The sequence below is a fragment of the Pavona decussata genome, unplaced genomic scaffold (assembly GCF_977016875.1).
Source record: "Pavona decussata unplaced genomic scaffold, jaPavDecu1.1 SCAFFOLD_64, whole genome shotgun sequence".
Taxonomy (NCBI): Eukaryota; Metazoa; Cnidaria; class Anthozoa; order Scleractinia; family Agariciidae; genus Pavona; species Pavona decussata.
Genome location: NW_028145484.1, coordinates 2,685,111 through 2,699,735, shown reverse-complemented (window position 1 = coordinate 2,699,735; position 14,625 = coordinate 2,685,111). Strand labels below are relative to the sequence as shown.

The window sequence follows — 14,625 nt, the reverse complement described above, 5'->3', positions numbered from 1 at the left end:
CGATCACTAAACCCATAGTGTCATTTTTAATTAATTTCGATAGTCTGATTCCTCTTTTGTGAAAAGTATTTCCAGTGAGTTTTTTTTAGCCGAAAATGCTAAGAACTTTCACGGAATAATTAAGAACTTCCAAAAGGGGAAAAGTTTTTGAAAGCTACGTGGAACAGTTTAAGGTGTAATGCGTCGGTGGAGTGCCGTAAAGCTTGTATGTATAGAGAGGGACAGCCGTCTGAGCCGTTGAAACTCAAACTCCTCGGAATCGCTTCAACGTGACCCACAAACCACGCAAAACGCTTCGGAATAGGAAAACACAAAATTCTGCAAACTTAGCGAAAGATCACACAATACCATAGGACATTGTTAAACCGGCATTTTTCTTTCAGCTCGAGCTACTGTAGCTTTGATTATGTTGTCAGCATGTCCTTCCCCTGGGGGGGGGGGGGGGGGGGGGCAGGGTGGGGAGATTGCACTCTCCTAAACCTATATATGAATGTGCGGCGCCAAAGGATACGGCTTTTGACCCGTTTTGAGGTCTGAAATAGAATATGGTATAGATTTTTAACCATTTTGGTCTGAACGTCTGAAAACGGGTATGGATTCTACAAACCAGGGACGGGTTGCATAAAACTTAACGGCGGGCGTAAATGCTATCGTCGGACGTTTAAATACTGAATGTGACTGGGATGAAGGTCTGGCGGTAGCAGTTACGCCCGACGTTAAATTTTATCAGTGCAACTCACCCCAGGTCTGAAAAAAGGGTACTGTCCGATAGTTTGTTTACATGGTTTACATTATTATTTTTCAGGAAATGTCAACCATCCATGCCGTGTAACGTCGCATAATAGTGCTATCGGCGTGTGCATGTCTTTGTAGTTGCATCACGTAATGTTGATTTAGTTTAACAAAGAATAATCAGGATTTGGCCTTAACAGTAGAGTTTACTTATCCAAGAAAGAACCGCAAATAATTGTATATTTCCGTTCTGTAAAATATAATTCACTGTTGTAAGAAATATAATTCAGTATTGTACGTGGAGAAGACCCCGAGAAAGTCAAGGTTGTAAATGAGATTGTGAAGGGGAATAAAAATGACGCACCATTTGGATAGATAGTCAGCTCTTGCTCGGGTCTACTGGTACGTGCCGGTAGAACTTTCCCGTACAGGTACCAAAAAATTGCATAATTTGGTCCGAAATAGGGTCTGGCTGTAAGGTAACCACTCAAGCCGACGCTAGAAAATCCGAATTTGCCAGAAACGAATCTCAACAAAGTATAAACTGTAGAGAGTTGCCAGTAAGCAGATGATTCGTCATTTCGATTTCGCTCATTTCTGAGGCTACGCTGTCTAGTCACACTCGAAAATTGCGTGTGACATGTGACATGGTGACTATTTTATGACGAGTGTCGCATTTGATAGTCACGCATATGCCCAATGTAATCAAAATGGTATTCACCGATAAAATGCAGAGAAGCGAATCTTTTTTAACAAGGAACCTTATTGAAATTAGCGTTCACAAGTCTGTTTGTCGCGCGTACGTGCCATGAGTTACGAGCGGAAGTGGTTTACCCACTGTGCTTTACCGAAAGAAAACGTAGTTCCGGTTGATTGACGTCAATATATCCCCGTGCGGAAACTGGAATTCGACGTATCAGTTACTTTCGCAGGGAGTATAAGTAAGAGTGTTAAACAGCATTAAACTTTTTCGCTTCGTCACGTTCGTGGCATAGTTTGTCCCTTACTTATCGAAGGAGGACTGCATAATTAAACCGAGCTATGCGCTGCACAAAGCTCCAAGTACCTCTTTTGCTTGGAGTCGGAATATTCCTAGCCGGTTCGGTGTGTTTTGTCGCTGTTGCATTTCACCGTGTTTTTCCCGCTCTCGAGGAGCAAAGCTTAAAAGAAATAAACTGTACAATAGCGTCTAGTGATGTGGACATGAAAACGAAATGCTCGCAAAACAAAGGCGATGATTCCAGCTTTCCGTGTTTAAGAATTTATGTCTTGTGTGGAAACGAAGCGCAAAGGAATGGAACCCTGGAAGGAGCGCAGCCACGTTTGTTGCTTAAAGATTTTCAAAGCCTCGATAAACAGGTACCGTGTTCGATTCTGTAGTATTGAATTCCCCGCTTCACATTCCAGTAAATTTTGATTACCTTGCTGAAATCATTACACCAGAACTTCTTAAAAGTAATAGAATGTTGAATTTGCTGTTAACGAGATTGGATGGTAGTTGACCCTGAATTGTGTTACATATGTTTCAGTTCAAATTAAGGCTAGTATTTAAATGACTGTGGTTCTGTTTATTCAAGGGCTTTAGAGGGCGCACAAAGCTCCCCGGCAAGATTTTCGCATACAGTCATTGTTCAAAGAAAAAAACAACAGAGCGCTTTTGTGATTGGTACTTTAATTCTCGAAGTTTTAATGTTTTGTTTTACTAAGTCAATGCATAAATGTTTAGCCAGTGCGCCGGCAGAAGAAAATAAGAAGATGTCTAAGCGCTGGGCAATATATTTGGACAACATTTCGAAAATTTTGGTAGAATTGTACTTTTCCACTGTTTGTAACATTAATATCTGGTCCTTTGCTGCCTATTGATGTTGAGTATTGCCCTCACTACACATGTTGTCCTCAAAATAAATCTAAAATTTACCCAAACACGAAGCTATTTTCAGAGTGAAATCCCTAAATGCCAGCTCAGATCACAGCGCGGAGACATACTTTTTGCAATTGCTACAGATTGGTTTTTAATGGTAATTACAAAGGGAAAGTAAAAATAATGATTGAGTAAGAAACAAAAAAATACGAAATGCTGACCAATCTTGAGTTGCATGGATGAGTGTACACTTTGAGCGTGACTTCCGTTTCAGCTTTAACTTCCCTTTGGTCTGGTACCTCTTTGGACCGTTATCGTTCTCATGCAAACTCCCGCGATTTTCATCCTGTACACGCTCTGAAGACTTTGAACGATCTTATGAGAAAAGAAATAGATGAGAGGATTATTTTCTAAATAAACTTTGGTGCTGCGTCGGTGGCAATGGGGAGGGGGGGGAGGGGAGTAGAAACGGATGATTGGTTTCGTCAACAGAGTTGAAGCACTCGCATCTCTTTGTTGTAGTGGTATTACTTCAGTATCCGTTTCTGCTGAAAAAAAAAACATTTGTCATGGGAATACAGAAGTACCGTGAACAAGCTAACGCCTGTTTGGTAATTTTAATTGTGTTGCACAGGGTGGGTCTGACCAGGCTCTTCACGGTCCAAATAAGGGGCGGATGAGCGTGAACATGGAATGTGAACGTGACACATGGAGTCACGCACATTCTCAAAAACCCGTTAACGTGCATGGTTACAGGTCTTTTTGTTTGTCAGTTTCTTTTCTTTCTTTCTTTTGTTTTCTTTTTTCTTTTTTGGCTTTGAATTCGGGGCAAAGAAACTCTCAAAAGTAATTTCACGTAAAGGATTAAAAAAAAAATCCTTTTGTTCGAAAACAGAATGGAAATTTCAAGGGGAGCCGAGTAACTTGAATTATTTTGGAGTATTAAACTTAAATTCCATCGCTTTCCCCCCCCCCCCCCCCTACCCTCGCTTCCCATCAGACTTTTCACATCGCGTTCACATCGCGTGTGTTAACCGGATTTGTTTGTTCTTAGACAGTTGTGGAGTAGGACTTCACCCCACCCCCTTCCTCTCAGCCTAAATACTGTGCTCTTCCAATTTCTCTAAATCTCGGAGTTCATGAGGGAAAATGAGGTATTGTAGAAAATCTTCTTAAAAAATATTAAAATGAAAAAACGCTTTCATGTTCTTTATTTATCAGTGCACTTTTGAGCCAGACGATTGCGTGGACAAAACTGGCCATGGTGTCAAGCCTCGCCTTTCTCATGGATCATCCCTTAAATGTTATTATAACCCCAAAAATCCAGATCAAGTCGTTCGCCAGAAAGCTTCAAAAGAAAGCTACAACAAGCTAGTCCTGCAAAATGTGGTGTGGCCGCTGGCCATTGTATTGCTGGGCGTTGCTGTCATAGCAACAACAACGTGCTACTATTCTTCGCCAAGCCGATACGGTTATGAGAAATTACCAGGTGTTTCGATTACGTCGCTAAATCAGGATCTTTGAAGGATTGGACATCCGAAGCATTTACAAGAAAAAAATGACCTTTATACCTCGCCACAATGCTTGGTGCCAATGTTTTCCCGTTTAAGGTCACGTGACTTTACCTGTTTGAGCATGTGTAATGCAAGCCACACTGATTTGGAAATACTACAAACAAATAATCCCATTCCCAAGACATCTGAATGGGTAAACATTGAAATTACTCAAGGAAGTATTATTAAGTTATTCTTGATTCTAGACTATTGCCACAAAGCTGACAAAAGAGAAGTGACGGATTGATGGGGATTGATGGGGATTGATCGGGATAGCTTGGAGGGCTGGGTAGGAGTTTTCCCATCATCGGATGTATCGATTTTGACCGATAGTGTTCTGACACTGAATTGAAGGAAGATGCCGGAAAGTGTCATTGATTTTCACGTGATACTCTTTGTTTTAATTAAATAAGCTTTTCCACCCTGCTCTTTCGATGACTCCAGGCGCTTAAACAGTCTCAGTTCCCATTTGGTTATTTCATATATGTAACATTGTTTTAATGTTAAAACATTGTGACAAAATTTGTCGGATGTAAAATCTGAAGCAATCGCAGTTGGCTTGTTGTTTATTATCCGGGATATCTACGCCTGTGATGACGTCACAATTGCAGCTGGAAAGACGGATGGAGTTCCAGCAGTTTAACATTATTCTTCACTCCTATCCTCCTTGTGGTGATATAGATTTAACATTATCTGACTGCAGCCAATATCAGTAACTGTCGAAGACGCGACTCGATAGTTTCCACATGGGAAAATTTCCATGCAGAAAATGTGCCACTTGCTAGTCGCCTTTTTTTACATGGAAGTTAACGCTTAAATAGCCAACTCACTAGTTTTGTTATTGAATGTCGCTATATTTATCAGTTTAAAACCAGATCACGTTATTGTTAGAAGAGGTTAATGGTTTGTCAAAAAAAGAAAAGAAAAACAGTTTATGTTGGAAAATATCCTGACCTTCACCTCAGACACGGCCCTGTAGGCAATCACGTTTGCATTTTTTTTTAATTTGTGGAAGTTTCCAAAATATGTTAAAGATTGCCTCTTTTGAAAGGAAGTCGTAAATCTAGACGACTATTCCTTGGTCGAGACGAAGATTTCGATAAACCGCGAGTGATTAAATCAGTAGCTTCATTTAATTTCAGTGCCAATTCAGTTTAATTTTTTTTCGTCACGTACGTAAGTTCACAAGGCCTATTCATGACCTCTTCCATAATTACCGACTTTCTGCCAAGTTCACGCGGGAAACTTTCCGTCAAGTCGGAACAAAACATGACCGAAAGTCGGTTATGCAAGAGGTCACGAATAGGCCTCGTGAACTTAGTATACGTGACAGAAAATGACAGATGGTGAAAACATAGAATCATGCACCATGGGTTTTTCCCTTGAGAAATGTTTTGACATCAAGTGATTTGTCATCTGAACGAATAAAAACAACGCAAAATTGGAAGTTTCAAATAGTTTGTCCACTATCGTTATCAGCTGATGCTGATCGATCTGTCAGACAAGATGTATGCTCGCTACCTCAAATTTACGATATCCTTGGCGATTTTGATGTTCTTTACAGGAATGTTCTCCTTAGGCGTCTTGTCCGTAACCAAAGTGTGGCCAGCTCATAAAGGGTTAAGCTTCAAAAAAACAGCTTGCAGAGTAACACACAGCGATATTTCATGTGAAAGCGGGAATTGCAGTTGTACCAGTGACGGAAATGTTAAAGAGGTTCCATGCCTAAAAGTTTACGTACAATGTGGTGGAGAACATGTCAAGGAAGAGGTCATCAACGAGAAGTTCAACTTTTCCACTGATAAACAATACGAACATTTGCTCCGAAAAGACGTCTATCACCTGAACGACAAGGTAAGAACATTTGTTTTGTTTTACACGTAATTTTTGACAGTATTTGTACTAAATATTTTCGGGTGAAAAGCAAAAACTTCAATTCATTCGTGTTCATTGAATGTTATTCTAAGTAAAGTAACACTACATTTCGAGTCGTTGGTTGAAATTTGGAGTGTGGCCTTTTAAGACGGAGAAGCTTTACCTTCCAGCTCTCGGCTGCTATTTCTTAGTGCAAGATGATATTAACTTTGGGTCTGTTCGTCACCCGATGGAAAATATTAAAATTAAAGCTATTGACTAGAAGAGTGACATCGTTTCCCGCATGCTTTTCACGGTGGTTCGAGTGATTATATGGGCGAAGCCCTTACGAGAGAATCGAATATGCTAATGAAAGTAACTCAGCAGTTTTATAGATTAACTCGCGCCCCTTTCACTAATTTTAATTGACAGTAAGTTCTTATTACCAGTTTTTTTTTGGCACTTTTTGGCCTTTAATCAATTCGAAACATCAGTTAAGTCCAGTTGCACAAAAGACTGTCGAAATATGAAAAATATGTTTCTAACACAACAAAAATGCTGATCGTGGAATAGATGGGAAGCGGGTCGCAAAGCAGTACTTTTTTATGACGCATGAGTTATAATTATTTTCGCTCCAGTGTGATACATATCCCATGGCCAGTTAGTAAGACTCGAAAATCTTTGACAAGAAAAGTAAAGTTTTGATTTGGTGTATAATCATTTCATAAAATGTGTTCACTCAGTTCTCGGGAGCAGTTGACGGAATATGCTTTATAAGGAGCTAAGAGCAACTATCCTGACCAGTTCATCAACTGATGATGAAGACTCGCGATTTTATCCAATTGCAAACCTTAGCCTTGAGACTTATTTTTGTTCATTCGTATTGTCTCAAAATAAGCTTTGCTTTAACATGGAGTTAGAAGTTTCTTTCTGTTTGCTAGGATCTCTGACAGATCTACATACTTTTGACAGGTGGCCACTTTGTGAATGAGGTCATGCATAAGATTAAGGTTGAAATAGTAACACGCTATCAGCCATCAGCCTTAATTTAGCCCTTACCGAGTAAGGTATAATGTGATCAAGAAAAAAAAAACGAAAGCGTAAACAGGAAGCACGTGGCAAACGAATGCAGATGATATTTTGCTGTGAGTAGCTGCTGAATGTTGGGACTGAACTAGCTACAAACAAACTTCAAATATTCAATCTTATCTAATTCAGTCAGGCATTTCCTCTCAAATTGATTTTTGCTTTTTTGTTTGTTTATTCACTGATTTGAATTGTTACAGAAATTCTTGTGTAGTTGTTTGTGGAGTTCGAGAGGGCCTGTGCATACGCTGTAGGCCTCCTATTAACCTCCCCTTCAAAATTCTGCCTATCTACTTTCCGGTTTAAGGATTTGGGACCGTTAACAAAATCAACACAATACCAGCTCCCCAAAAAACAAAACTGTACGGTGGCCCATAGCAATGCCATTCTCAATAACTTTTATTCCGTGATATTTTGTTTCCTCGTGATTTTGTTTCATCCCGTGATATTTTTTATCTCGTGATAATTTTTATCCCGAGATGATTTCATTATCCTGTGACAATTTTTTTTATCCCGTGATGATTTTTTTATCCCGTGATATTTTTTTTATCCCGTGACAATTTTTTTATCCCGTCATAATTTTTTTTATCCCGTGCCGGATTTCTCATCCCGTGATGCATGTAAGGAACTTTCTCTTAATCCTATTATAGGAAGACAGGTCCTCAAAAGATATGCTCGTTAGAGCAAAATTACAAAGCAACGTCCTGACGTTCATGTAAATGTAGAAGTCGTGTTAGGCCTGTCAACACTTTTATTATGTATGATGGCAAAACCGAACGGGCTTCTTCGTAAACGATTGATGGTAGCCATTACAGACGTGACGGCATGTTTGCTGGATTAAGTCATGTTATCACGGGATAAAAAAAATATCACGAGATACTGGAAAAATTATCACGGGATTAAAATATTATCGCTAGATAAAAATTACCTCGGAATGAAAATTATAATACGGGATAAAAAATTACCTCGGGGAAAAAATTATATCACGGGATGAGACAAATTATCTCGTGAGAAAATTTTATTATGGGATAAAAAGTTACCACGGGATACAAAAATTATCAAGAGATACAAAATTATAATGGGTGTATTTTGGGATGGCACCTATCGGCCACCGTATTATAATAGTGCCTGTTCCCATTACTAACCGAAAACCTTCCCATGGCAAACAAACTGGTACTCTGTTGGTTCTGCTATCGAGGTCACAATGAACAGAATACTATTCTGCTCATTCCGAGAAAGGTATTGGTCTCAAAGGAAAACAAGTACGATGTTTTTCGTGTATTCCTTCTAGCGGAATTCTAAGCCCCCCAACAACGTACCCTAAGAGAGAAACTGATATGTAGCTCTGTTGGGATCACACCATAAATCATCACATCATTTAAATTGATCTTATAGAGCGGTTTTCAATTGAGTGTCGAAAGTAATTTTGCGTTTGCTTTGATTTTGCATTACTACACTCTGTGCTTGGTTAACAAAACTCGCGCCACTAGTACTTTCTCAACCAATGAGAAACAAAACCAAAACCAATCGTGTTTTGGCCGCACGCGTTTTCCCGCGCTTGGCGCCAGTTACATGTATTTGCTTCGATTTCTGATTGGTTCGTTGTGTTGTTTACATCTGTTGCGATTGGCCAGAGTAATTACTTTGGTTTTGGTTTTACGACACTCAATTGGAAACCGCTCTATAAAATGAAATGAAAAAAGTTATATATTTGGTGCTATCTGACTGGCCAGTCATGGTAAGGATGGTAATAATATGACTCGCCAAAAACAACTACACAAGAGGCTACTGTCTTACAAGCTGTTTTTAAATATCCCTTCTAGTGCTCTTACGAGGTACATGCAAACATCTGCAATTCAGGGATACTCTCTACACGAGAGCTGGAAACTTATCGGCTGCAAAGAGGGAGACCTGGGATGGCGATCACGTGCTACAGTGACCCTAAAGACCCGGATGCCGTGGTGTTGGAGAATCAAAGCAAAGAACATTACAAGGCTATAGTGTTCCACTGCTTGTTATGGCCGATTTTTTTGATCGGTCTGTCTATTGGGATACTGACTACAACAATTTGCTTGTGTCCAACTCGTAAAGAGTACAGAAGAATGCCTTGATTCGCTGGATAGGACAGGATAGGATACGACCCGGATGCGGTGGCGTTGGAGCAGTGATCACAGCAAAGAACATAATAAGACTGTAGTGTTACACTGCGTCGGTTATGGCCGATTGTGTTGTTCGGTCTGTCTGTTGGGATACTGACTACAACAATTTGCTTGTGTCCAACTCGTAAAGAGTACAGAAGAATACCTTGATTCGCTGGATTGGATAGGATAGGATCGGATCGGATAGAATAACTTTATTTATACACGGTACAAATAATATTTTCATTAGCCAAAGAAGGTGATAAGAATGCTACAGGACCGATCTAAGTGGTAGCCCGAAAGGAGTACCTTTTTCAGGCTGGCATGTATCAGGGAGAAAAATGGGAAAATAAAGATAACCTCTACTTTTTCTGCAATAATACTGTGTTTTGTTATCAACGTGTTGAACAATAAAACAATTACCCTGCTGAATCTTGTGGAATATCCCCTGATTTTAGCCAACTCGGCCTACGGCCTCGTCGTTTGATTTTTTTTTTCAAATGTTGCTTTTGTTGAGTTTGTCCGGAGAAGTCTGAGGGCCTCTCCTTTGATGACCCCCCCCCGGCGGGGGGGGGGGGGGTGGGGGGTACTCAACAGATGCTTGGGTAAGGAGGTGCGGCCCGCAGGGTTCAAACCCTGACCCTGTTTAAGACACAATTCTCTGATTTCCCTATCCCGTTTAAGACAGAATTCAAAATTTTCAGACCCTATCTAAGACATTTAACCCAAAATCATACCCTGTTTAAGACTAGAATGAAATAAGAATACACTAGCTTCTTACTGAATTCTAATGCATTGGCCCCACAATCTACTTACAACATCATGGAATCATGAAATATGCTTCGTTCTTCAAACGACCAATAAACAGACATCTAAGCTTATCCTGTAGCGAGATCCTGTTTAAGAAAGAAAGTGATGAAAAAGATACCCCTTTCAAGACTAAACACCCTGAAAACCATACCTTATCGGGCTGCACGTCCACGTTAAGGTCACATAAGGGAGTACACCCCCCCCCCCCCCCCCGGGATGAAACCTCTTTTTACTCCTGGTGGGTGACACGAGGAGAAATGTGTGTACTGGAATGTCTCAGTAGCTTTGTAGGGGGTGCGTATATCGAGCACTGATTCGGTAACGAATCTGTTGCCTTTATAAACCACAGTGTCCAGGAATGTAGTTTTTGTTTCAGAAATTTCAGCCGTGAATTTGATGGTGGGTGGTGATTATTGCCTTGTTCAATGAACTGTTTTAACTCCTCTCTGCTGATATCCCAGAGGGAGAAGATATCGTCGATATATCGTTTCCAAACGAGCGGTTTGAATGTGCTTCGGCTAACGAGTTCTGTTTCAACTTTGCCCCGGCCTTAAAAATATTGGCGAAGGCGACTGTCATTTTTGTTCCCATGGCAGTTCCGTGTGTTTGTAGGTAATTTTTACCACAGAACTGGAATGAGTTTTCTTGCAGTATTAGGCCTAGCGCTTTTTCCAAGAACAGCGTGGGGATTGGAGGTTTAGATGTGAAGACATCACTTCGGCGCACATGCATTGACGAAATAAAAAATTCGGCGGTGTTAACATCCAGCGGTGTTAACATATATCACTTGGTACTTCATACAAGCCTATCATAGTCTCGACTTATATGCGAATCTTGATATATATATATATATAGAGAGAGAGAGATTTCAGTTCTTTTGTTCATTATTCGCAGTCACGCGCTATGACGTGGACGGATGTCTGATCTGAATTTGGGCCCATCCGAAATCACTCCACGTGCATTTGGTAGAAAACTCGACTCGCGTTGGTTGTTCTACCTTTTGCTGTGCTACACCGTGCTGATGAGAGCCAACTGGCTCGAAACAGCTGTCCACGGTTGCCGCATTCTGTTGATTCTCGGTTTGGTCTCTATCAGGTCGCTGTCGTGTTAAGTTTTCTACGCAGTTCGATCAGCCTTGCAGAAATTTGAGTCGTTTACTTTGACTTCGTTTTAATACGTTCTGTGATTGGTTGAAACAACGCTCACTACTTTCTCGTTCTATTAGAATTAGAAGTGAAACCTAGGGTACCACGAATTCTTATTATTATCATGAGTTGTAAAACCTTACGTATGCCATAAGATTATATATAGACTAGGGCGTTAAACGTGGCCCAAACTACGTGTAGGAATAGCGAATCTCTCTAGACTTTGTACAAAATATATAATAAAAGCTAAATAAATAAATAAAACTTAGTGACTAATAATCTCTAAAAATCATGAATCTGAGTTCCTTAAAAATGTAGTCATCATTTCAAAAGTCCATGATATGTTCTTGATATGTGTACGAATACAGAATCTCTGTAGACTTTGTAAAAGATATGTAATTACAACTAAATAAATAAATAAATAAATAAATAAATAAATAAATAAATAAAACTAAGCGACTAGTAACCCCTAAAAATCATGAAAGTGAGTTCCTTAACTATCTAGTCATAATTTTAAAAGTTCTTGATATGTTCAATGAGTTCGAGAGGACAGCTTCCTGCATTTTCCTTAGGATATTTTCTCCTCGACCTCCGAAAAGCTCCCTCATAGATGCATCCACATCTCTTGACCATCCGCCCAGGACATCAATAATGATGTTATGTTGTCTGACGGTGTATCCGGGATACTGCTGAGCCATCTCCCATCTCAAAGGACTATATTTCACTGGAGAGAGAGCCTGGTGACATCGAACGTACTCTCTAATCCTTGATTATTACTAATTTTTAAACATGGTGTCACGTGATGTGAGAATCGAGAACCGCGCGATCGACATACTCAATGTTCGCACCGATCACGTGACCCACCATCTGAAGAAAAGTAACCACACTCCGCACCGTTATTTGCTTCGAATTCTGATTGGTTCATTGCGCTGTTTGTGTTTCTCGTGATTAACCAGGGGAATTAGTTTGCCTTCGTTTTTCGATAATCGATTGATAACGGTTTTATGGGAACTGCTCCCCTACTGGTTTTCTTCTGCAAGCACGTTTTACTGTGTATCACTGTGTCGAATTTGTAACAAGACAAAACTCTACCAAGAGACTCTACTGACAAAAGTCTATCTCGAAAAATCTTATCTGTTCTCAAGTTAAGTTCACGATTATTTGAAAGAATTTAAGTATCATTTCCATTCATTATTCTAAAATCTTCTTGCAAATAATATCCCAGGAGAACTTGGCCACGGCAATATCCCTGAGCTTGGCCGACAGTGCACGCCTCTTACTGTGGTCAGCAAAGCCATTCGGGTACAGGAAATGAAGAGCGCGCTCCACTTTATTCGGTAGGTTTTCCACGAGGAACGCACCATCTGCGACGTCGTGTAAGCCACCGGGACGTATCTCCAAGCGCATAATATCAGCCAGCTCCGGGTCCACCTCTTTTACGGCTCGAATAACATCGGAGATTCCTGTGTGGTCGTGACACAGCGGCAAGACTCCAGCAGACATGGCCTCCACTGACACCATGCCAAAGGCTTCCAGGGCTTTGCTTGCTGTAATGGTCAGGCTGCATAAAGGAAGAATCTCCTTCAACTGAGCATGCTCCAGAAAACCCGTCCTTGTAACTCTGCCCGGAGAAATCTGGTGAAAAAAATTCTCTGCAGCCGGTGGGATGTCCACGAAATTTCCCGCCCCCGCATAGGCTTTGAAAGCTTCAAACCTTCCCTGAACCATGGCTGCCAGCATGCCTTCTAAGTGCTCACGGCGGCTTCCATACCCTATGAGCAGCAGTCTTGCTTTGGGAATCTTCTTCAGGATGGCTGGAAAAGCCATTAGAATCTCTCCCACGCCTTTGGTTTCTTGGAACTTGCCAAAATAGCAAATGATGGGTTCATCTTCCTCAAATGGAATCCAGCGCTCGAAGAGGTCAGAATCGGCCGCTCGGAGGTCGTACGACTCCACGACACGTTCCAGTGCTTTGTTCAAGTCGCTTGAGTTGTGGTTGTTGTTATCGGGAAGCGAAATCTTGTCCGCTCGTCTCCCGTCAGGCTTTCTCTTGATGAAATCCGTCACGCTTTTTAAGAAGGCTTCTTGTTGGTCTTTTACAAAGCCCCCGAATTGAAACACTTCCGGGTCCATTCCCGGGGGGATAATCACAGTCTTACTCACTAGACCTATATCTTCCTTCTCCAATTCGAACGTCTCTTCCACGAAACCAGCCATGTACTTTGCTCCCACGATGAGCTTCTGGCAGTTCTTGATACCCTCCACCGCGTACCGCCTTAACTCCTGGCGGTTTTTGATCGAGAAAATGATGGAGCTGCCGTGTATTTTGACGTCGTATGGAACCCCGGTCCCTTCTGTGGCGCGTTTAGTAATCACGGGGCTCAGGATTGCGTGATTCGCAAGGATTCGATCGACGCCTTGAGCAATAACTTTCTTCAATCCTGCCACTGTTCCTTCTATATTTGCTTCAATCTCCTCCAAAGAGCAGTTCACCATGGTTTTAACTTCATATCCTTCGCATAGATCGTACCAATACACCAGTAGAAGGCCATTAATGTCTGGTACCACAACTCGTAAAGTTCCGGCTTTAGGGGCTGAGGAGGGAATCTTGTCGGTTCCGACGATAAATTCATCGACGAAATCAAGGCGATCGGCGAACGGATCCTGGCAAATTACAGTGACCGCATGGCCCTGATTCTTCCATGATTTAGCAATGTTCGCTGTGTAGACACTGGATCCAGTTCCGCCGAGCGGATAGCCGTGTACCAGCACAAGATGCATTTTCTCCTCTGGGACAAGCTATTGCCACATGAATACTGAAGTTGCGTGACTCAGTGCAGCACTTGTGGACAAAATTTGATATATTCCTCATATATGACGAATCTTGACGTGTGTCATTTATCTGCAATTTTCGGTTTAAAAAATTGGTCCCTTACTCAGGGCTGTCTGACCTCACACGTCTTCAAATATGGAGAATATGACCTCCCCGGCCAGAAATAACGAAGCACCTTACAGAGGCGTCGAATCAAGGCCTAATTCACGGGTTCAGTGTGGGGTGTCTAGAAAACTCAGACCTCAGACCTCAGACCTAGAAAACTCAGACCCCCCAATTCTGGAAAACTCAGACCTAGAAAACTCAGACCCCCTTCAAACAACAAAACTCGGAAAAAGAAATAAACGTGGTTGGAAAATGGAATTCATTTTTTTATACTGTACGCTATACAGTGTCTGCCTTTTATTATTGCAAGATAACGGGAAAGATAACAACACTCCGTTCCTGTCGTCTCTGACACGAAATTGGCTTTTTATTCGAAGAGAGAATAGAGCAAAATCCAAATCATGATACCCCTAAATATCTCAAGGACTAAAATTGTGTCAGTTTGGTGCTAACAAAAAAATCGATGTTAAGTGTTTGTAATCGACATATTGTGTTAAAAAATCATTTT

At 41.1% G+C, this 14,625-nt stretch overlaps 3 protein-coding genes across 3 annotated transcripts; 2 read left to right on the top strand and 1 right to left on the bottom strand.

Moving 5' to 3' along the window:
* The first annotated feature begins 1,706 nt into the window (after positions 1 to 1,706).
* LOC146478452 (uncharacterized) lies at positions 1,707 to 5,074 on the top strand. The gene is made up of 2 exons (XM_085112005.1): positions 1,707 to 2,091; positions 3,815 to 5,074. Exons 1-2 carry the CDS (start codon positions 1,774 to 1,776, stop codon positions 4,115 to 4,117), a joined length of 621 nt encoding a protein of 206 aa, XP_084968131.1. The 5' UTR covers positions 1,707 to 1,773; the 3' UTR covers positions 4,118 to 5,074.
* A 134-nt stretch (positions 5,075 to 5,208) lies between these two features.
* Positions 5,209 to 9,604, top strand: LOC146478451 (uncharacterized). Its single transcript, XM_085112002.1, has 2 exons — positions 5,209 to 6,000; positions 8,910 to 9,604. The coding sequence occupies exons 1-2, from the start codon at positions 5,629 to 5,631 to the stop codon at positions 9,195 to 9,197; spliced, it is 660 nt and encodes a 219-aa protein (XP_084968128.1). The 5' UTR covers positions 5,209 to 5,628; the 3' UTR covers positions 9,198 to 9,604.
* Positions 9,605 to 11,214: 1,610 nt separating this feature from the next.
* On the bottom strand, positions 11,215 to 14,193 carry LOC146478450 (uncharacterized). Its single transcript, XM_085111981.1, has one exon. It carries the CDS (start codon positions 13,958 to 13,960, stop codon positions 12,371 to 12,373), a length of 1,590 nt encoding a protein of 529 aa, XP_084968107.1. The 5' UTR covers positions 13,961 to 14,193; the 3' UTR covers positions 11,215 to 12,370.
* Positions 14,194 to 14,625: the final 432 nt, after the last annotated feature.

Bases quoted from the DNA above. Each gene is read 5' to 3' on its own strand.
- LOC146478451 (XM_085112002.1), top strand. From the start codon at position 5,629: ATGCTGATCGATCTGTCAGACAAGATGTATGCTCGCTACCTCAAATTT. The intron at 6,001-8,909 runs GTAAGAACATTT...TATCCCTTCTAG, and splicing joins TCTATCACCTGAACGACAAG to TGCTCTTACGAGGTACATGC.
- LOC146478450 (XM_085111981.1), bottom strand. From the start codon at position 13,960: ATGCATCTTGTGCTGGTACACGGCTATCCGCTCGGCGGAACTGGATCC.
- LOC146478452 (XM_085112005.1), top strand. From the start codon at position 1,774: ATGCGCTGCACAAAGCTCCAAGTACCTCTTTTGCTTGGAGTCGGAATA. The intron at 2,092-3,814 runs GTACCGTGTTCG...TTTATTTATCAG, and splicing joins TTCAAAGCCTCGATAAACAG to TGCACTTTTGAGCCAGACGA.